The sequence below is a fragment of the Otolemur garnettii genome, unplaced genomic scaffold (genome assembly GCF_000181295.1).
Source record: "Otolemur garnettii isolate 467f Iridium unplaced genomic scaffold, OtoGar3 scaffold00019, whole genome shotgun sequence".
In the NCBI taxonomy this organism is placed as follows: domain Eukaryota; kingdom Metazoa; phylum Chordata; class Mammalia; order Primates; family Galagidae; genus Otolemur; species Otolemur garnettii.
The window spans coordinates 14,421,523-14,445,599 of NW_003852414.1; the positions used below are offsets into that span (position 1 = coordinate 14,421,523).

A 24,077-nucleotide genomic window follows, 5' to 3' on the forward strand; every position below is an offset into this window, starting at 1 on the left:
GGAAAATTTCATGCATCAAAATCCATGATTTAACAAATATTTCTGATGAGATTAAGGCTAAAATATATAACAGACTCAGACTGCAGAATGAAGGGAAGGCCATACAGAAATATATAGAAATGTTACAGACCCTTTAATATAGTAACTAACATCTTTTTTTGTTATTGTTTTCCAAAGAAATGCATTACATAAACAAGCCCCCTTAATTGCTTGAAAAAAATTAGAAATTTTATTATAGAAATCTAGAGTGAAATCTGCTCAGTGGTTTGTACTTGGGGAGGTCCTTATGACCCAAATGATCCTTGAATATGTATATATTGAAGATATATTGTATTAAGTTATATAATTTCTTAATGAGATCAGTGTGAAGAGATACTTTTATAAATATACTAAAGTTTTGATCATGCTAAGGGTCATTAATTTCTTAAGTGTTTTTGTTTGTTTTTGTCTTTGTTTTTTGCTTTTTCCTCAGTTTGTGACAACATGGCACCTCATATAACCAACTACTCTTGCCTAGAAAGCTCTTTGGCTTTTCTACGAAAAAAAAGTCTATTTATTCCATTGACAAGAACTTTCTAGATCTCGATTTTGTGAGATTGGATGCATTAACCTGACTTTCTGTGCAAATTAAATTTTTTTGCTTATATATTTGCTCAAAGTTTTGCTAAACACTTTTATAATAACTTCACTAAACCAGACCTCAGCTCTTGCCATTATATACATTTGAATGTGACAGGATTCTTGATATCAGTCAATGTCAAAACCAAAGGACAAAAAAGAGAACGGCACTTTCGATATGGAACCATGTTTTCATTTTAGACTTTTTGATAGAGAACATCACCTCCTGTCTAATGACGGTGTCGCTCACTAATGCCTTCTCCAAACTCCTCATGCATCGTATTTTTGTATCTATTAAAAATATACATTAAATATTAACTTCTGACAAATTGGTAGATTTCTTCCCTAAGCCAACTGGGAATTAGTTACCCAAACTTTCATTACATCCTCTGGCAGATCAGCAGGACGGTCCTTTGTCCCAGTTCCGCCTGAGGAGAAAGTTTAAGCAGCCACCACCTCTGCTTCATCCGTCCTAAAATAAGCCAGACTACTTTTTTATTGTTCTGGTTCTCTGGTGTCCATTTACTGCCCCGGGCTCCTACTTAAGAGGATGAGTTAGTCTCCAGCAGTGCCTCAAATCAGAAATCCCTTTAAAGCATGAGGTCAGAAATCCCAGATCAAATTATATGTGTCATTTCCTCCTTCAGGCCCAGGCATTCCACAGTAGGAGAAGATAAGCCCCAGTGTCTCAAGCCAGCCCTTTCACAGTGTCTACCCCTGGTATCTTCACCCAGGGTTCTCGTTTTCAGAGACCTAACTGGCTTTCCCAGAGATGAAACACGCAACAAAATGCCAGTACATTAATACAAAATGAAAACCTAACCATACATGTTTTTGTCTGAATACTTAACATGAACTGGCCATCAAATTATGGTTATCAGGAAGAGAATTCTACTTGAGCAAAATCAAGATTAGACATATGTTAGCTAAGTAGATATAGGAGAGGAAAGAATGAATGGAATACTCTAAAGCAGTGGTTCTCAACCTTCCTAATACCGCGACCCTTTAATAGAGCTCCTCATGTTGTGGTGACCCCCAACCATAAAATTATTTTCATTGCTACTTCAGAACTGTACTTTTGCCACTGTGATGAATCGTAATGTAAATGTCTGATACGCAGGATGTATTTTCATTGTCACAAAGGTTGAGCAGTGCTTCAAAGAGAGAACACTGCTGGCAGAATTTTTTTTCTTGAGTAGGTCTTTGGTCTCGGGGATTTGAAGAATGAACTCACGGACCACAGATCAGGGGCTAAGACAGGATTTCATGAGACAGAAAGGAATACTGATGGAGTAAAAAGCACCAGAGCTTCTAGCAAAGGGAAAGACCCAACTTGGAAGTCTCCTGCATGGGTCTTTTTTCTAGGGGTACGTATATTAGGTCTTTGCAGTTTTTGCCTCAGGGAAGGAATTAGGGTGTGTGTTCCCCACTCAAAGCGGAACCACCCTAAACTTTTCAGGCCGCTTTGTTCATGACCTTGAAAGAGGGCACGAGGGGTGGGGGTGTGTTCCCCGTCCGGCCCTGAGTGGGGGAATCCTGTATCAGTACCAACAATTAACATAGTCAGTGGTCTACTGAGTAGAAAGAGATAAAGAGTATTGCTATCCTACACTTTGTACACAAATACAAACAGAAAAATCCTTACATCACCAACAGTTTTTAGTAAGAGTATAAAATACCATAACTTATTGTACTTTGGCTATCTTCAATTAGCTGCATTTAAGTTGGTGTCTTTTTAAACGCAATTTTAAAAAGAATATAGGTCCTATGATGTTATTTAGGAGATAAGCTAGAATGAATTGTGGATTTACTATTTTTTTTTTATTGAATGGTAGGCATTTACTATTTATCCCAAGGATTTTTTTTTTAAAGAAGATTCAGTCATCAAGTAATTGTATCACCTAATTTACACACCTTTTGATCAAAAGTTTCCCAAATTTATCTTACTATCAGAATTACTTAAAGATTTTGCTAAAAAGACAGATTTGTAAGACTCTCCTCTGGAGCTTCTAATACGGATTGCATGGAGTATAGAGACTGGAAATTTGTTAAAACAAACAAAGAAAACTCTCAGTGATTAGAAATGAGGAAAACTTGACAACTACAAATCGAATCCAATGTCTGTGTTTAAAAGAATAAAGTAGATTCCCACAAATGTAAAGATGTAAAGTCCTTGGTCTCAGGACCGGGATAAGTGACACAGAGGGCACCAAAAAAAGTAGACACATTTTAAGAAAGGAAAAACAAAAAGTATTAAACTTGCCAAAGGGAGGGGGCATAGGAGGTGGGTGTGACTTCTCCCCTCCTCATGGCCAGCAACTCAGCTTTAAAACTTTTCTGGGGGTCTCCTTGGACAAGAAAGGGTCCATTTAGTCAGCAGAAGGGCTAAGAATTTTGTTTTAGTTTTCAGTAATGTTATTTAAATTCATCTAAGATACCCTACTCACTGCTCCTCTCCTGATGGTCCCAGTTAACCGTCCCATGGCGACAGGTGCACAGAACCATGACCTGACAATGACAGCTGTACTTGCTCCAAATTCATACCCAAGGCTAAGACATTTTAATATATGTGAATAAAACCAGGGCATAAAACGACTACTTTACATTTTGCCTGGTGGATGATCCCCACAATAATCAAGGCTCAAAGTCAATCTAAAATCTAAGCATACATGTTTAACAGCTTAGTTTGAGTTACATGTTGCCATTTACACTGGCTTCACAGAAAATGCAAGTAGCAACAGCTATTCTTTCTTTCTTTTTTTTTTTTTTCTTTGAGACAGAACTTCATGCTATTGTCCTAGGTAGAGTGCTGTGGCATCACAGCCCACAACAACCTCCAACTCCTGGGCTCAAGTGATTCTCCTGCCTCTGCCTCCCAAGTAGCTGGGACTACAGGTGCCTGACACAATGCCCGGCTATTTTTTGGCTGCAGCCATCGTCATCGTCCTTGTTTGGTAGGCCAGGTCTTGATTCAAACCCGCGAGCTCAGGTGTATGTGGCTGGCGCCTTAGCCATTTGAGCCACAGGTGCCAAGCCTATTTTTCTTTCTTTTTTGAAACGTTTCCCTTTGTTTCTCAGCCTAGAGTACTATAGCCTCAGCCTAGCTTACAAACTCAAACTCCTGGACTCAAGCAATCCTCCTGCCTCGGCCTCCCATGTAGGTGGGACTATCAGACGGCTCCAACCACACCCAGATAACTTTTCTATTTTTTTTTTTTAGTAGAGATGGAATCTCCCCTTAAAAATAAATTAATAAATTAAATAAGTTATTATTTTTTCCAATCACCAAAGCAAAGTTTAAGAGCTTTGTGCTAGATTCGGGCTTAAGACTAGGAAAACGTTAGAAATGTCTGCAGATCCTTTTTCAATTTTGTAAGAATCCCAGCCAAACTTTTGAGATACAGAATATTTTTTCTACAATACGTTCTTATCTATGCTTTTGGTAAGCTCTCCTCTTAGGTGAAGCTTATAATAAGGAAAGGGATGGGGAGAGGGGAGAGGGAGGGGAGGCACAGGGGAATGGCGGGTGGAGGGAGGGTGGTTGGTGGGATCACGCCTATGGTTCATCCTGTAAGGGTTCATGTGAATCTCTCTAAATGTAGAATATAAATGTCTTAACACAATAACTAAGAAAAAGACATGAAGGCTTAACCAGTTGGATGAAAGTATTTCAAATTGTATATAAAAACAGCACACTGTACCCCATGATAGTATTAATGTACACTGCTATGATTTAATTAAAAAAAGGATTTGGAAATATTTGAGGGATTATAGCTTTATCTATAAAGACAAATATCCTATATAGCAACCTTCATTTTTATGTGATTTTGATGGCGTTATAGGTTTTGGAGACATAAATGGAATATAAAATTATTTTTCCTAATTCGGATCAAAATATAGTATTTTATCTGAGAAGTTAACTCAGGAAAAAAGAATGAGGAACAGAGGAACAGGACAGTGAAGGAGGAGAGGCTGATTGCAAAGATGTCTTATCAAGTTGGTTATTGCTGTTTGGGAACCTAAGGAGTCCTAAGAAGAAATCTAAGAACTGTCGCTTGGAGAGGAGCTAAGAGCTTCACCTCTGATTGGTCATGGGTGGCCCCAAGGGCATCAACTCCCTCATGTTTCTAGTCTCCATCTGAATGAATATCCCACCTGCTCTAGTGAGTGGAATATGAATTATGGGCCAGACCAGGCCAGTGCTGTCTCATCACACCTGCTCTGCCTGGTCAGAGACTGAATCAAATGTCTCTCCCCTTGTATTGTAATTTTTGCTTATATTTCTCTATCCCATGTAGGCTTCTTTAAATACGCACTCCTTGAAAACAAAGTTCATCTTCCCTTCGTATTCCCATCACGGGATACTAGGATCTAGTATCCATGGACATATGATTATATTCATGTCAACAGCCATTAATTAACACTTATTTTTAACCCATAAGCTCACTGTGAATGAAGCAAAAATTTGCAGAGGGAGTTATATTAATCAGTTCACTTTCATCGTTTATGTTCATTTATTTGGGGGCAATTAATTCATTGTTTACTTCTGGAAAATCAATACTTTTTGTTGAAACCAGAAAGGGCTATCTCTAAAATATATACAGGCAGAGTTGTTGATCTCGAAAATTCAGAATTGATCTAAAATTCAATTATAAAACATAAACTGTAAGCTTAAATGCTATTTGGGAGCTCAAGAAATCATTAGAATTCATGGCAGCATATGTTAAGAGAGGTTTATTAAAATATGATAAAAGTTATTTCAGTTTTTGTGACCCTTACAACTAAGAATAGTAGAATTCAATCGATTGTGAATTTAAAAGACAATTCAGAGAAGTCTATAATTGGAAGCAATCTTTACATCATTTTATTATTCTGTTGAGGAATCAGGTCATCCAAAGATTAAGTAACATCTATGAAGTTACTAGATCCCTTAGTGGAAACTTCATACTTTAGAATCCCAGGAATTCTCACCCCTGCCTTGATGTTATTTCCACTATATTATGTTGTTTCCTGTGATTTTAAAAGTTAAAAAGGTACATTTGCTTCAGACATAGAGCTCCAAATTTCAAACTCACCATAACTAAAATTATCATTTCAAACTCTGGATTCACATTGTAAAGCGTAACAACTCGGGTCTACTACTCTTTGTTTTATATTATTTTCATTTTTTTATTTTTTAGAATTTATACAAATTATATAAATATTGTATGTTCAATTTTTATTTTAACATGATTTTACACTGATAAAGATTTTTAAAAAGGATAACATGTCCCCTCATGCCCCTTACCCTACTTCACCCTAATACTAACATTTCTACAGAACAATCCTCCTTTTCTCCATGAGGAGAACTCTCTGAATTTAGAGAAGAATATAAAAAGATAATGTATATGAAAAAAAAATAGACCCTGGCACACAGAAATTGTTAAATAAACATTAACCATGGTTAGTTATTTTTAGTCTACATGAAAAATGTTGGTAGAAGTAGAGGCTAAAAGGAAAAACAGAACATCGAATTCCAGGATCTGACTTTGGGCTTCTGTGACTATTCAGGGTCATGTCCAGAACATAATGCAAACCTGGCTCAGACCAGGTTTCATGTAAAGCAGATTTCAGTTAGGGTTTGGGATACAGAACCTTTGCTGGGTCCCACCTGGGAAGCAACCCTGTGAGGGAGAGAAAGAGGAGAGTGGATGGAAGGAGAAGGGGAGCTCAGATGCAATCACACAGCAGGCCCCCTCCGCACATTGCACTCCAGACCTCAGGCAGGTGGGGAGGGACACGCAGCAGGATCCACGACCAACTATTCATGAGACGCTTGCTGCGTTCAGAGCTAACTCATGACCAGTGAATCAAAACTATATAATTAGGCTCCGCACCCACAGAGCAGTAGTTATGGTGCTGGCCACATACACTGAGGCTGGCAGGTTCAAACCCAGCCCAGGCCTGCCAAACAACAATGACAACTGAAACAAAAAAATAGCTGGGCGTTGTGATCGGCGCTTGTAGTCCCAGCTACTGAAGAGGCAGGAGAAAGAGAATCACTTAAGTCCAAGAGTTTGAGGTTGCTGTGAGCTGTGATGCTATGGCACTCTATGGAGGGCAACATAGCGAGACCTGTCTCAAAACAAACAAAAAACTACATAATTTATTTTTGTTAGGCAACAGGGACTAAAGAGAGTAAAATAAGATGGATATATTATCGCTCAAAGTTTGTAAAGCATTTGGCTTTGCCAGGTTTCCTTACAGACCATCCTTTCCTTTTCTATTTTTAGGCTCTGCACGTCCACATTTAAAGAAAGCAGGGAGTGAAAATATAATTGCATTCTTCACAGTCTTATGCAGAAAGCATTAAACCTTTCACCGTTAAGTATGGTGTGAGCTACAGATTGTTTTATACACACGTGTAACAGTTTGTAATGGTCTCTGCTGTTCTTAGCTTGCTGAGACTTTTTATTATAAAAGAGTGTTGCGTTTTGTAAATTCCTTTTTTGCATCTATTTAAATAATCGCATGATTTTTCTCCTGTCTTCTATTAACATGGTAGATTATCAAGTTCGTAGACCTAGCTTGCAATACTGAGATAAACCCATTTGGCTATATTAAACTAACATATGAGTATATATTGTACTAGATGTAATTTGATAATGTTGCAGTCAAGTTCATAGTGGATACCAGTCTGCCATTCTGGAGCTGTAGCAACTCTATTTGGTTTAGGTATGAGAATAACCCACATAAAACACCTACCTCTATCATTAGTAGTTGACTGACCAGGGAAGACGCTAAGAGGTATACAGGAAGATATTACTACCTATGGCAGCCAAGATATAGGCACCAGAATAAAGCAAGAATAAACCTTCAAATATGGTAGACCCTCTGTAAGTTGACCACCCAAGGCACTGTAACAAACTGGTCAACATAGAGAGGTGGTCTGCATAAGGAGTTAGGCCTGCTGTACTGATACACACACGTGGTGCATGTCTGGCTATGAAAATCACGATAGCTTAAAGAGGTGACCTTCAAGGTAGAGAGGTGGTCAGCCATGGAGGTTCTCTATATAATGAAATGAAAGAGCAGAAAGATCAGAAACACAGGAGAAGCAATCACATCCTGAAGGTCAAAACGAATAGTCGTTAAACACTGTAGTAGATGATGAAAAATAAAGCTCTTTCCTAAGACGGAGCCTGGCTGCCTCTAGCTTCTTTGACAGGTCTTAGTGGGTTTTGATTGCTTTAGACCAGTGGCCCTCAACCTTCCTAATGCCACAATGTATTTTCATTGTTAAAAAGGGGTTGTGACCCACAGGTTGAGAACTGCTGATTTAGACTGTTTTATAGTTTAGAAAAAGTGAGAGTCAGGGACACAGTGGGGAAGGTTGGCTCACATGACCTGAAGCAATTATAGGAGCTCTACGGTTAAAGGGTCATGCTACTAATGATACTGTCGTCACACTTACAATGCATGCTAATGATAATCACAGCAATCATGCTAATGACAGAAAGCCCATGAACATATATGTCTTTGTGCATATGTGAATAGAACTGTGAATTCAGAGATACAAAGGATAGACATTGTCTATACCTGATACAGATGTGCTTATATGTTATATCCAGCAGTATAAATACAAAGTTTTAAGTACATCACAGAATTCTCCAATAAATCATAAGCTTGAGATTATGTGAACTAACTTCTATTTTTGTCACTTTTTAAGACTTTTCTTCTTCATTACTGTACCCCATCCCCCTGGAGACTGATTCAGGAATCAGTAAACATCCTCAACCTTACCCATTTCAGAATTGCATTCATCTTTTATTTTATTTTATTTTTTTGTCTTTTGAGACAGAGTCTCACTTTGTTGCCCTTGCATCACAACTCACAGTAACCTCAATCTCTTAGGCTGAAGGGATCCTCTTGCCTCAGCCTCCCAAGTAGCTGGGACTACAGGTGCCTACAACAATGCCTGGCTATATTCAGAAACAGGGTCGGTTTCACTCTCGCTCAGGCTGGTCTCCAACTTTTGAGCTCAGGCAATTCACCTGCCTTGGTGCCCTAGAGTGCTGGGATTACATGCATGAGCCACCATACCCAGCCTCTCATCCATATTTTTGTTTTTGTCCTATTGACAGAAGGCTTTATACCATAAAATATCTTCCATGCCAATACAAAACAAAATCCTAATAATTTTTAAGTTAAATAAAAAAAGCTTAGAACGGAAACAATGGAATATTATATTTCCAACACAAACAGTGACACAGAAAGTAAACTAGAATGTGTGTTTGGGTTAAAAAATAATTACTTAGACTTGGTACCTGTTGCTCAGCAGCTAGGGTGCCAGCCACATACACCAGAGCTGGCAGATTCAAACCCAGTCCGCGCCTGCCAAACAACAATAACAACTACAACCAAAACATAGCCAGGCATTGTTGTGGGCTCCTGTAGTCCCAGCTACTTGGGAGGATGAGGCAAGAGAATCCTTTAAGCCCATGAGTTTTAGGTTGCTGTGAGCTGTGACGCCATAGCACTCTACTAAGGGTGACATAATGAGACTCTGTCTCAAAAAAAAAAAATTTACTTAGAAGATAAAATCTTGAATTCCATTCTAAGAAACTAGTTTTCAAAAGTTTATAATCAGATTTTACTTTCACAAAAAAGTTAGTAAATGCTGTTTGAAAATAATTTCAGAAAATGGCCCCGGAAGCTTTTCCAAATGTCCGTCCTGACATGAAGAAGAGCAATTTTGTCATGACGAGGAATGCGGAGTCTCTTCCCAGGCTCCAATACATAATAATCACTACCATCTTCTATTTTATACAGAAATATTTTAACTAAAAACAGTACTATAGAATCTTAGATATGAACTGAACTGATCAAAATCCTACACTTTCCAGAAGAACGCATTGTCTTCCTAATCTATAGTGAGGTGATATGTTCTACCAACAATTCTGGAAGGAGGCCGCACTCAGATAAATTGGTATAGATCACTTTGCTATCACAGACAGCAACACAATATTTTCTGCTGAATGAGAAAAAGTTTGGAGGCATAAATCAAGATAAAGCAATCATCTGACAAAGAATTACAAAAAGGCCCCGTCCCTTTTTCTTAGTGAACGCTATGTGACACATCGATTTTCCAGTGATGATAAAAGGCCAAATCCTGTGTCATTAATAAAAGCAAGCAAAACTATTTGGTTCCTAACAAGTTTGGCTCAGTAGAGGCAAAGACATTCCAAAGACATTTCATAGAGCTAATTCTTAGAGAGTGAGCAATACATCAGAGAAGAATGAACTCCTGCTTTGGTGTGTCTACCCAGATACAGAGACACTGTCTGATGAAGAAGATTCATACTGGGTGTGCTATCTGAAAGCACAGTCCTAAAGAAAATAATTCAGACCTGATGATCTAAGGAGGTTGTCTTCTTACCACACCTTTGCACGACTGTATTTCATCACTTCTTCGTAGAGTGGAAGCTAGCAGTTTGTAGCTGTTAGCTCATTCTGCATCTTCACGCCAATTCCAAGATGGCAAATAAATCCCACAGTGAGGATTTCAACCCCATTCAGAATACTGAGCTGGATAGCCTCCCCGCGGGCAAGATCTGTAACGTCAGACATGGCTGTCCAGGACACACGGTCCATGTTTCTCACTGCTTTCTACCCAATCTAGTCAGAAAGCAGAATAAAGGAACGTGGCAGTACCTATGAGCAGAAGAGGCCCAAATGAAGGGTAGATGTGATACCAGGGGAGGGAGGGAGGGAAGGAGGGGATAGTGACATTAAGTTTCAAAACGGGCTGCAGACTAAGAAGGGTTAAGAAAAACTGGAATTAAACCATCATATTCATATTTAGTATATTTCTTACCCTTCATTGCCAATCAATTGATAATTTCAAAAATTCATTCCCTTACATCCAATCTTTCTTTTGTCTTTTCCTCTCTTCTCCATCTCCTCCCGCTGCCTCTCCTTCTCCACCTCTTTCTCCTCAACAAAGTTATACAAATATTTGCATACCACTGCAGGTATATGTTAATTTTTAAGGTTTTCCTATCTGTTTCTAATTAAGATGACCCATATAATATTCAATTTTGGAGAGACTAAAATATTAGATACCTTTAGTTTTGGGGTTTTTAAAAATTTTTTTATTGTTGGGGATTCATTGAGGGTACAAGAAACCAGGTTATACTGATGGCATTTGTTAAAGTCCCTCTTATACTTGTTTCTTGCCCTCAAAGGTGTGTCACACACCGAGACTCCCTCCCTCCTTCCCTCTATCTGTTCTTCCTTCTCCCAGCTCCCCTCTTCCCTCTCTCGGCTCTTCCTTTTCCCCAAACTCCCCTCCTCTCTCTACACTCCCCTTCCCCTATCCCCCACCATGTACTAGGTCATTAATTGTCCTCATATCAAAATTGATACCCTTTTGTTTTATGGTAATCATAACAAGCCTGACAGGATTTAAATAATGGATTTTTTTTTTTTTAAAAATAGCCGGGCATTGTGGTGGGCACCTATAGTCCTAGCTACCCAGGAGACTGAGGCAAGAGAATCACTTAAACTCAAGAGTTTGAGGTTGCTGTGTGCTGTGATGGTATGGCACTCTATGGAGGGCAACATAGTGAGACTCTGTCTCAAATAAATAAATAAATAAATAATGGATATATTAAGGAATTGAACTTGTTTGATGGCCAAATTTCCAAAGGGCTCTACCTGTCCCCGTGCCCTAGTCTCGGGTTCTTCACATTGAACGTGAAGTTTTGCATTAGTGTTTGTTGAAGGGGTGACGTAATAAGCCGTGGTTATATTCTGAATTCGGTTCAAGATGACAGATGAGAAATCTAAGTATATGAGACAAGATTTAATATGCCGTTCAGTACACAACAAATCTGAGTGTTGCTCATGCGGGATTCATGCCAGAAGAGCCCTTCCAAAACCTTTCGATGCAAATTCTAGCAAACCACACACACTTGGAAGAAAAATGCTACATGAAGCTGAGGATATAATTTATACTTCCAGCATTTATGTATATAATTTTAGGGAAAGTAGAACCAACTAAACTGTATTAAATATAGTCCTGCTTTATTTACAACATAACTTCAGAAATAGTACTGAAAAATGATGTACCCTTTAGAATTTAAAGGTACATCCTACAAATGAAAAAAAAAATTATGATCATGAATAAGATTTTTTAAAAACCACCTGGGTGGGGGAGTCTATTTCTTTTTCCTTTTTATAATTGAAAAATGTTACCAGAAGGCAATGGGATTCTTTCAGTTTGCATCAGAAGAGTCTATGAAGTTGAGAGGTCTCACTGGAAAATCTTTTCTTTGGAAATCTGTGACCCTTCCTAGATCTACCTTGTATTTATATACCCTTCAGAAAAAGAGGCCATGTCAGGAAAATGTGGGTTGAAGATTATGAGTCATGGGTCCTGTGGTGCCAAAGAATTAATAAGCTGGAATAAATCGGGCTTTCGTAACATTTATCAGTGACCGCTATGCCAAGAAACTCAATCCTACTGGGGAAAAGGAACATAGATTTCTATTTTATAAAATACTTTTTGTCCAGAGGCAAAATGCAAAACTGCATGAAGTGATAGATTCTCAAAAGTGGAGGTATTAGAATATGGCTGGGTCAAATTCTTGAAAACAAAGATCTTCTCAAGCTAATTTTCATGTTAAATAATTAAAAAGTGTCATGTTCTATGATTCTGATAAGACAGTTGTGGTAAGCCACTAATAAAGGCAGCTAAAAACATTATATTATAGATACTTGCATGAAATAGTTTTTCACTATGTACAAATTTGTCACTGTGTACCTAGACCAAGCCCTCATTTAAATACAAATAAAAATATGACCTATAGGAAACACCAGATATATTATGTTAGAAATGATGCTTCCAGAAGGTTGATAGAATGCTCAGTATATAAGAGTAAAAACATCTTTAGAAATTACCATTGGAATTTTAACTAGTTCTAATAACATGTCCCCATTCTCTCTCACCTTTTTTTTTTTTTTTTTTTTTTTTTTTGCAGTTTTTGACCAGGGCCGGCTTTGAACCCACCACCTCTGGTATATGGGGCCAGCGCTCTAGTCCTTTGAGCTACAGGTACTGCCCATTCTCTCTCATGTTCATTCAACAGCTGAGCACGGCTTAAATGCCTTTCCTTCTTGACATGTGATTTCTCAATGCCCTTCTAATTATGGTGGTCTGTAAAAAAATTATTTTTCTATCATCATTTTTTCATGAAAATCTTATGCTAGTGATAGAAAAAATAGTAGAAGGTAAGGTATCTTATCTTAAACAAATACTAGGAAAAGGAATTAGCAATGCATTCTAAGAAATTCTACATAACTTTTAAAAAATGAAACAAGCAGGGCGGCACCTGTGGCTCAAAGGGGTAGGGCACCGGCACCATATGCGGGAGGTGATGGGTTCAAACCCAGCCCTGGCCAAAAAACTGCAAAAAAAAAAAGAAAGAAAAAGAAACAAGTCTTAATGAATATATTAGTTATAACCAACTTAGATAAGGCAGTAAGTATTCCCTAAAAGGAAAAAATAAATTAACTATCTAGGTTTTAAAATTTTAAGGTTGCTAATTCAAGAGCCATCTAGGATAACACGTACAGTAGCCTGTGGTGGACATAGAGTTTTAGTGATAAAGTTAATTATATTGTTTTGGTGGTAGTTTCTGGAATAAATGAAATATCTCATTATTGCATCTAAATGTGTCCCATGGTATCAGTACATAGGGTCACGGATGTATAGGCAGTTATCTCTCCCTCAGATCCACACTGTCCATCAAGATTACATCGGTTGAAGAAATACCTTAGAAACAACTTTTGAAAAAGAAACAAATATTGACATACTCTATAGTGTTATTATATGAACCATTTCTCTGAAGTATTCGAGAGGAATTGAGACCAATGTACCATTTAACAATTCAGCACAGGAAATTATTAGTATTAGTATAGTATATTATTGTAGAATTAGCATAAATGACCAGTGCTACAATAGCAAATATATTTCAAAAAGCATTGCGATCTTCAGAAGTTACAATATCTAAATACCATTAGTTTTCTTCATACTTCTTCATAAACTGTTATGCCATAATTTTTATGCATAATAAAAATTTGCAAATGCCCCCTAAAATATATTCAGAAAACATGAAAAAATATAAATACAATTTTATGAAATTCATATGTATTAAAAATTAAAAACATAAAAACACATTTTTCATACTATCAGGGTAGCATTTAGGCTAACAAAATATGATTAGATTGCTAACTTGTGATCATATTAGAAAAATGATTTCCCCAAGGATTCACTAGCATTATTAACTTTGAGCTGTTATATATGGAACATGAAGATTAAAATACCTAAGATAATATTTCATTTTTCAGTATAATGACATCTTAGTATATTTGTGTCCAATTAAAGAGGTAATTATATTTAATTATGTGGAAAACATGGATGAAGTGTATTATAGCTTCAAGACCATTGGGTTCAGACCCAGGATACCCAGAGTTTATTTTTTGTTCTTAAATACCTTTAAGACATTAAAGAAGAACAGGATCTAGTCTGAAGCACTCAGAAGACTATGACAGCAGTCTGAAAAGGGCTTCTATAAAAGCAACATGAGTCTGTGAAAATTGAAGCAAGAACAGTCAAAATTTATCTTGGGTGGAAGAATAGTGAAATCATCAATACTTTATGAAAAGTTTACTGGAACAATGCCACCAAAGAAATCAGCAGTTAAGAAATGAATAACTACAGTGCATCTTACAAGGAAGGGTCCATGTGAAGCTTACTAGGTATAGAATATAAATGTCTTAACACAATAACTAAGAAAATACGCTGAAGGTTATGTTGACCAGTTTGATGAAAGCATTTCAGACTGTGTGTAAAAGTAGCACAATGTACCCCATGATTGCATTAATGTACAAAGCTATGATTTAATTTAAAAAAAAAAGGAAAAGGAAGGAGACTATGCTGATGACATAGCCCACAGCAGGAAACCATCCACATCAATTTGCAAGGAAAAAACGTAATCTTGTTTGTGTCCCAAAGAAGACCCACAGTTAACAGCAGAAACAATAGACAAAGCTATAGCATCTGAAATGCTTACACACTTCTGACTGAAATATTAAAAAGGAGTAGACTTTCTACTCGATAGGTGCTAAAACCATTAAACCCAGATCAGCTTCAGGAAAGAGCTGAGCTTTCAATGGAAATGTTAAACAAGTAGGTAGGATCAAAGATACGGAAGCATTTCTTTGAAGAACTGTATCAAGAGTTGAGACATGTTCTTACCACTACCACCCTGAAAACAAAGCACGATCAAAGCAATGGTTACCAAGAGGTGAAAGGGACTAGTCAAAGCAAAAGGGTACCAGTCAAGAGCAAAGGTCATGGCAACAGGCATTTTTTTGGATGTTCAAGGCATTTTATTGACTTTCTAGAAAGCCAAAGAATGATAAAATCTGCTTATTATGAGAGTGCTTTGAGAAAGTTAGCCAAAGCTTTAGCAGAAAAATGCCGGGAAAAACTTGACCAGAGAGTCATTCTCCACCATGACAACACTCTTGCTCAGTCTTCTCATCAAAGGAGGGTAATTTTGTAAATTTCCATGGGAAATAATTAAGCATCCACCTTAAAGTCCTGATATGGTTCCTTCTGACTTCTTTATGCTCCCTAATCTTAAAAACATCTATAAAGGGTACTCATTTTTCTTCAGTTCAGATTAAAAAAAAAAAAAAAGGACTGCATTAACATGGTTAAATTCCTAGGACCCTAAGTTATTTAAAGATGCAGTAAATGGCTGGTAACACTGCTTACAAAAGGGTCTTGACCTTGACGGAATTTATGTTTATGAGAAATAAAGTTTATATTTTTAACATTTTTATTTTCATTCTTTCTGTAAATTTTCTGATGCCCCCTCCTATAAATGGGCACTTAACAAACTAAGCAGAGAGAAAGTTTTGTGCTGTCTAACAATTATTCCAGGCAACTTCAAAGTGTGTAGCAAAAAAATTATGTTGGAAATATTGAACCCAAAACTAATTAGGATAACTCCTGCTATGATCATGGAGGACTAGACACTCTCTCCCTCCTGAAACAACCAAAAAAAAAAAAATGATGAAAATACATGTAACAAAGGCTTCCAAGACTGTAAATCAGGCAACAAAGGATGGTGACCCTGAGAGATAGGAGACAAATAAGGACCACAACCCCAGCTTATGCCTGGTGACAGTCTCAGGGCCACTACCCTAGGAAAGGTGCTCTGGAGGAAGCCATTAGGCCCTCTAAGTTGAGAAGGCAGAGCTGGTAACCCAAGGAAACCAAGTTGGGTAGAGTTCTCATGACTAGATGCCAGACGGGAGGGAGCTATATACAGACAGAAGTGTAGGGATCTACAGAAGCTCCTCCTAAAATGTTTCACTGAGTTCTCATTAGTTCCAGCACATATGAAAAAGGTACTACAGGTTGTGGGGGGCAAATAACAACCAAGAAAGGATTGGAGATAAGAGCACATAGGCTCACAGAGGTCCAGGAATTGTGCTTATTTTACCAGCCCAACTAGAGAAACTTTACAAGGCATTGGTTGGAAACACAGAATGGTCTTGCTTCTACAGAGGGAAATAATTAGTCCTAAAATGAATGTTCACCCGATCCCAATTAATAAATTCTAAAAGCAAAATCAGAAAAAAATCAAACTATTTCCAACTAACTTAAATGCATACCAACACAAAGATCAAGAATATTTACATATAATTGAAAATATAGAGGGCACCAAAAAAATGTGTGCACATTTTAAGAAAAGAGAAAACTGTATTAAAATTATAATACTCAGGTCATGTTGGACTTCTGTACTTGTAAGAGGTGGTCAAATGTGACTGGTATTCATCTTGTGTTATTGGTACATATTGAATATAATTTTAATACAGTTTTTTTCTTTATTAAAATGTGTATATATTTTGGTACCTTCTGTACTGTACATAATATTATATAACAAAATATAACATTATAATAATATATCATATATTCTAGTAGCAAATAAAGTTAAATTCACTGTATCTGATACCCAGACATAAATTACTAGCGTTAGGGAAATAAGGATAGAAAAATATGACCTGTAACAAGGAGAAAAATCGTTCAATCTGAACTTCTAAGAACAATTACAGATTTCAGGATTATCAGTTAAGAACATTAAACATTTATTAAAAATAGCAGGCTCAGCGCCTGTGGCTCAAGCAGCTAAGGCACCAGCCACATACACCTAAGGTGGCGGGTTCGAATCCCCAGCCCGGGCCCGCCAAACAACAATGATGGCTGCAACCAAAAAATGGCCGGGCGTTGTGGCGGGCGCCTATGGTCCCAGCTACTTGGGAGGCGGAGGCAGGAGACTCGCTTGAGCCCAGGAGTTGGAGGTTGCTGTGAGCTGTAATGCCATGGCACTCTGCCCGGGGGACAGCTTGAGGCTCTGTCCCAAAAAAAAAAAAAAAATAGTATTTCAAATAGGATTTGATGTGTTCTTAAATAAAGACATATAATAAAAGTTCAAATCAAACTCTAGAGAACATTGATAACACATGAAATGGAAAAATATACTGAAGGGGAACAATAGGACATTAGGCACTGAAACAAAAGACAGAAATCACTCAAAATAAAATACAGAGAAAATAGATAATTAAACAAAAAGTAAACAAAGCAACAGCAAACAGTTAATATTAAGCAGATTAATGGATGCGTAATCTAAGTTCCCAAAGGGAAGAAAGAAAAAGGAGGAAAATCTATTGGGACTTTGAGTTACCCAAAGATTTCCTGGATGTTGCCCCATAGCATTATTTATAAAATAATATATTGATGAGATAAACTTAAAGTTAAAAAAAGAATCTGCTCTTCAGAAAAATCTATTCAGAGAATGAAAAGTCAAACAGCAAACTGAGAGAAAATATTTGCAATTCATCCATCTGATAAAGGACTGGGATTTAGCATATATTTGTTAAAAGCTCAAAATTTATTTAAAAAAAATTGAAGGATTGGGTGAAAGATTTGAACAGGTATTTCAGAATATTCAAATAAGCACATGAAAATATGTTTGACCTAATTAGTGCTAGAGCAATGCAAATTAAAACCCACAACGAAAGGCCAGTATCTAAATTAAAACAGCTACAATTAGGAAGACTGATCATCTGTACTGGCTTGGATGGGGAAGATCTGGAACTTTCATTCATTGCTGATGGGAATGAACAAGGGGAAACTGAAAAACAGTGGAAATTTTCCTAAAAAGTTAAACACACTTCTACAAGATGATAGATTCATCCACACCACTCCTGGAGAGTTCCCCAAGAGAAAGAGAAGTAGATGTTTGTATAAATATATATACATAAATGCTCATAACCTACTTATATATAGGGTGGCCTTAAAGTTTGTGTGCAATGTACCGTGTAATTTAAAATTGCTCATGAACTTCAAGGCCACCCCATATAATAGCTCGAACTAGAAATAGTCCAAATAATCAATCAAGAAGTTAACGAAGACAGTATTCTTTCTCCACATGGGTTATTGATACATGTTGTGACATGAACGACTCCCAGAGTGAGTGTGCTGAATGAAATAAGACAGAAAGAAATGCAGACTGGGCAATTTAACATATGTAAAATTTTAGGAAGTGTGAATTCATGGAATAGTGATAGGAAGCAGGTTAGTGGTTACTATAAGCGCTGAGATTGAAGGGCCAGGATACATAATAAATAGGCATGAAAAATCTCTGGAGATTAAGTACCTTTTCATTGTCTTGATGGTTTCTAAATTTTCAATATGTGTAGTTTATAATATGTCAATTATACTCAATACATCTCACAATAAAAATCAGTCAGAAGACGAAATTGACATTTCATATGTAATGATTTGCTGAGCCTTTCCCAACCACGTCACACATAAGAGCTTTGGCTGATTCTTTCAACTCACAGTAACAAGAAAACAGCTCCTGTACATTTGCATGAGGCAATCTAGTACTATTCTTGAAAAATTTTTGAATGTTTCTTTCAAGCAAACATTTAATGCTGCTATCTCCTGGGCACAGTGCTAGATAATTCTACCTACAAGATCAGTTAATTAAATGTTGGTTGCTATTGCTGCTCTTTCTCTCTATATAGAAATTATTTCTATCCATTATTCAGTGGAGGAAAAAATATATCCTGTTGCTTCACTAAGATCCCGTTTTTGGCTTCTTGAATGATTAGTCCACACAGCATGCAAAAATCTCTGATTTCACCTTTTCCAGAGTGAATTTTAATTTTACAAAAAGGCTAAATGAAGCCTTGGCTAAAATCAGAGCACTCCCTGTGTAACCCAGGGTGCTTTTCAAATCTCAAGTTTTGTGGTTTAAGAGTCATAAACAAAGGGTTCCTAGGTTAGTCCTGTGTTTCTCTGGTCGTGAAACAGTATCCTTATGAGTTGACTTTCTCCTGGAAACCAATTGTTGAGTCAATATCATAAGACCAGTTCTTCCACTTTTGGACCAAATTGCAATTGACCTGATTAAATATCTTAAAAAGTCAATTTGAAGTGGATGAGCCATTATTAAATAAAAGTCATAGGACCACTTTTCATTTCATTTCACATAATTCCATGTACCTTCCCATTGTGACTGACCAGAAAGACATTATGCGACACAAAGCAGATTAGTTATCATGCTTTTGTTGTTGTCATTCATGTCTATCTGGAAAAATCATCCATCCCAATAATTCTCCACTGAGTCATAAACAACACACATCTATGATTTCTAGAGGCTTTCCAGCTTGGCCTGGAGCTAAATTCTTGGCTACAAAATTGTTAGTTCGTTAGATTTAACATTTAAATAGAGACAGTGTTTTAAATTTGGGTACATGCAAAGAGAAAAATAAAAAGTTTAGTAAGAGGCAGGTAAGAAGTTTCTTCTAGCACATTATATATGCATCTATTTGACTAAAAGATAAAGTGCCTAGGATATATGTTATATATACCTATGATAGGCGGCATGATACAGTGGAAAGACAGTGAATAGGAATTAAGTAGAACTTGGGCTCCAAAACAAATCCCAGTTCTGCAACTCACAAGCCATTTGAACAAGGACAGACAACCTCTGAGCTTTTTTCTTTGTATTTAAAAGATTGGCAAGAAGGACTTCTGGCTTACCCAACTCTGGAAATTGCCAAAACAGTCAAATAGATAATACAACAGAGAGTGCCAAAAAATGTATACACATTTTACAAAAGGAAAAAAACTGTATTGGAATTATAATAGTCAACATATACTGATAACAAAAGATAAATACAAGTCCCATTTCACTTCTGCAATTACAAGAGGTGCTCAAAGTATATATGTAATATACAATACATACGGAACATCTCTTACACTGTGTGTACATTTTTGACACCCTCTGCATATGCAAAACATACTTATACTTTATAATACCAAACAACCACATAGGCATGTGAACTTGCTATAGCCAGTTTGACTTTTAGCAGGAGACAGGTGAAAATTCAGAGTAATATTCTACCAAGAGTAAGGAGACCGATAGGTAAACTCTAGCTTTTTCGCAGAGAAGCTGTATAATTTTTGAGTAAGCACTTCAGAATGTAAGAAAAAGTATCCAATATACTCAGTCTTACTATGAAACCAATTTATAGCTTTCTTATTGAAGCTATAACCCAATTATATATAGCCCAAGAAGAAGGGGAAAGAGGAGAGGGAGGGGTGGGGGGAGGATGGGTGGAGGGAGAGTAATTGGTGGGACCACATCTACAGTGCATCTTACAAGGGTACATGTGAAGTTTACTAGGTGTAGAATATAAACGTCTTAACATAATATAATAACTAAGAAAATGCCGTGAAGGCTATGTTAACCAGCTTGATGAAAGCATTTCAAATTGTATGTAAAACCAGCACATTGTACCCCATGATTGCATTAATGTACACAGCTACGATTTAATTAAAAAAAAATGTACCAGACTGAAAATAGTGTAGACATTTTAGTATTTGCAGGCCATCAAGAGCCAGCTCTGCTACGTACAGTGTAAATGTAGTTGGATGTTTAGGTGATTAAATATAGCTATGTTCCAATAAAACTTTAGTTATGGCCTGTAAAAAATAATAAATAAATAAAAATATAAGGTTAAGTGGAAAACAAGTTTTAAAATGAATAGCATAATGTCACTAGTAATAAATATTTAGAAATACAAAACATACTATACCATGTAAGTGCATACATGTGAAATAAAATAAAATAAAAATAAATAAGTATTAAAAGTCATATGAAATTACTCAAAATCAGAGATATTTCCAAAACTCTTTCATTTCCTCCAGAGTTATTTCGGCTGAACAATTATTTGAAATCAGTGCAGCTGTTTGCAATCCCATGTGTTTGTCTTAAGAGATTCTAATCACATTATTATTGGGGGTAGTCAATAAGGAAATCACCTACAGAGCCTTGGTACACCCTTAATGAAATGATAAATGTATGTCCAAGTAACTTGGATTACATTCCACTTGCTTTTAATTTGAGAACATAATGATCTTTCATATTCCTTAATTGTCCTGATGCATGTCAAATACATATTAGAAACCCATTATCCGTACCTGAAAAGGCTGCCTGCTGGAAAGGTTGAGATGTTTCCTTATCCATCTGTTGCCTTGATTCCCATATATCTGCCACAGCAGCTCTCCCCTTGTGTCGCTCCAGATTCGCTGGTAGACCGCCAGCCTATGGATGTGCTTCCCAAACATGTGGTAATAGAAGCGGAAGGTGCAGGCCTTTGTATCAGTGGCATTAAGGATTGGGCTGAGTAATGCAGCGCTGTCTTGGAAGACCTGTGGCTCTGAAGATTCTATGTAGAGATAGTGTCCTTTAGCTGTGCCCAAAGTATTATCCTTCATCGGCCCTGTATTAAGTGTTGATGTTGGACCCTGGTTCCTGGTCCAGTCAAAGTCATCTTCTGTATCTTGTTCCCAGTTACAAATTCCATTTTCAAAGTTACACTGTAGTTCTGGTGCTGAAATTCACATTAAAAACAGCAAAAATAAATATAACCATATTTTTATATCTATTAATATTACATATATTACATACCATTAGACTTTTTAATATTTAAAGAATATGAGTTGATACTTCACTCATGCCAAAGCAATCCGTTTTAATAATAAGATGCTAGATTACAGGCTTAAAAAGAATAAATTTGAGATAATACATAAAGCAATAATGTTTTATGGACTAAAGACAGAATCACTCTGGACATTTTTCCCAATCTTTTTGTTTAACCTTCATTCCTTCTCCTTTTCCTTTACAACTATAGGCAAATGATCATGACCTCAAGCTTGGCTGATTGTAACAGTCCTCTAGCTCAGTAGATAGTAAGCTCATCTAGATGTTCCAATCACCAAAGAACAAACAGATAAAAAAAAAAAGAAACAAACACCAAAGCCCAGAATTCGCCTCCAGAAGTGTTAATCTAATTGGTCTATCAGTTTTATATACCATCTCTTGGTTATTCTAACAGGTAGAGCTGAGAACGATCATATGTCAAGGGTATAGATATTTAAGAATCCCCAAGGACTCATGGTAAACTTGCTTATTCAGTGATAAAACCCCAAAACAAAGACTAGTTTATTAGATACAGGGTGAAATCCTAGAAACCCACATTTTTAACAAGCATCCAAGATAGTGTAGATGTCTTCAGCACTCTGAGAAACCCTCCGATTCCATCTGCCCTCTGTTCCAAATGAGCTTACACACCAGTGCCTGAATGACAATCCTTCAGTGGCAATGTTACCATTTCTTCCTCTAGTCAAAATTCTTTAACACATGCTCATTTAATCCAAACTTAAATATCTTTCAAACCACACCTTCCCCAAATCAAAATAGTTTCCTGTTTGACTCCATCAATGCTTCCCCTTCGCCTCCACCATCTTCCCCATGGAGCCAGAGCACCTCGCCCCTCCCCCAGCCATGTTTACACCTAAAGCTGCATCTGAACCTTGCTGAATCTCTGCTGTGTCTCACCAGACATGGCCTTTTCTTCTCAGGGCACTGTAGCTCCTCTGAGCTGGAGCTTGTCCACGTCTAACTTCCTTTAGTCACTAGAACAATTACTACTTATCAAGACTTGAGGATAGCAATTTGGCCTTAACCCATAGTCAACCATGATCAGAAAATATTAAATGGAGGATTCTAGAAATAAACATTCCACGCATTTTGAATAGCTTTTCCTTTTGAGGAGCCTGATGAAATCCTGTGTCACCACAAAGACCAGCAGCCTCAGTGACCAGAGCGACTGCCTCAGGATCACAATGCTGGTGCTCAAGTCACCCTTATTTTACTTAATAACAACCCCAAGGGAGGAGAATAGTGATGCTAGCATGTTGTTGTAATTTTCCTATTTTATTGTCACTTATTAGTTATTGCTGCTAATCTCTTAATGCGCCTAATTTATAAATTAAACTGTATCACAGGTATGGATATACAGGAGAAAACATAGGTAGGGTCCAGTACTACACAAGGTTTCAAACTAGGGGTGTTAGAGTGCATCCCCTGCAGATAAGGGGGGATACTGTAGTCTGTCATCGATTGAATCATCTATTTAAATTTTCAGGGTAATAAGAGAAACATGTTCATTTTTCCAGATGTCATAGTATATTGACACCAAGTATTTGCTTTAGAATAAATGAGATAAAAATGTCCATTTGACAGTATTTAGGTGGAGCAGACAGGATTAGGAATGAACGGGGAGCGCTACGTTTCATTTACATAAGTTAGCATTTAACAAAGAAATGTCAGCAGTCCTTTAATTTCCCATCTTAGTAATGGCACTTGGTGCCAAAGGTAGACAAATACTTTGAAACAATAAATGAAAGTGCATATGAATAAAAGTAGCCAGGCAAACCAAGAACAGAAGCTTAGACCTGATGAAGGAAACCCAGTGAGAAAATGTCAAGTGGGACATGAGCTTTCTTTTCATAATTTCTCATGTGTGACTAATCAAGCCCAGCTGTGATGTGACCCGGGGATACACAGTGTAACCCTCCAGGTATCAGTCTTTGGCTGTGGAGCAGAAGAATGCCATGTCAATGAGTTTTGGACATAAAAAAGGAGCTGAAATTCAAACACCACATCCCTAAACATATTTCAAGAAATATAACAGATTTCAGGATGTCTAATACGTACTATATAATAAACTGATATGCTTCATCTAATACATTATACTATGTAATAAAGCAATATGCCTCAAAGGAACCTAACAGAGAAGCTGACATTCTAACCCTACTCTTGTATTTCCTATCACTAAAACATCATCACAAGTATTTTGATATATTATTCAAAGTCTGATCATTCCATTCTACTAAATTAATATTGGGAAGTTTAAAGGGTAACTTGCTTATTTTTAGCAGCAGATCAACATTTGTTTTTAATGAGCGAGATTTAGAGAGA

The 24,077-nt window shown here is 37.0% G+C and overlaps 1 protein-coding gene across 1 annotated transcript in view; it reads right to left on the reverse strand.

The window, feature by feature from the left end:
• The window catches only part of MALRD1 (MAM and LDL receptor class A domain containing 1), a 514,668-nt gene that overhangs the window by 386,404 nt on the left and 104,187 nt on the right, over positions 1–24,077 (reverse strand). Inside the window, exon 18 of the mRNA XM_012803304.1 lies at positions 21,233–21,645. Within this exon, the coding sequence (XP_012658758.1) occupies positions 21,233–21,645 (413 nt within the window). The remainder of the gene's footprint in view (positions 1–21,232; positions 21,646–24,077) is intronic.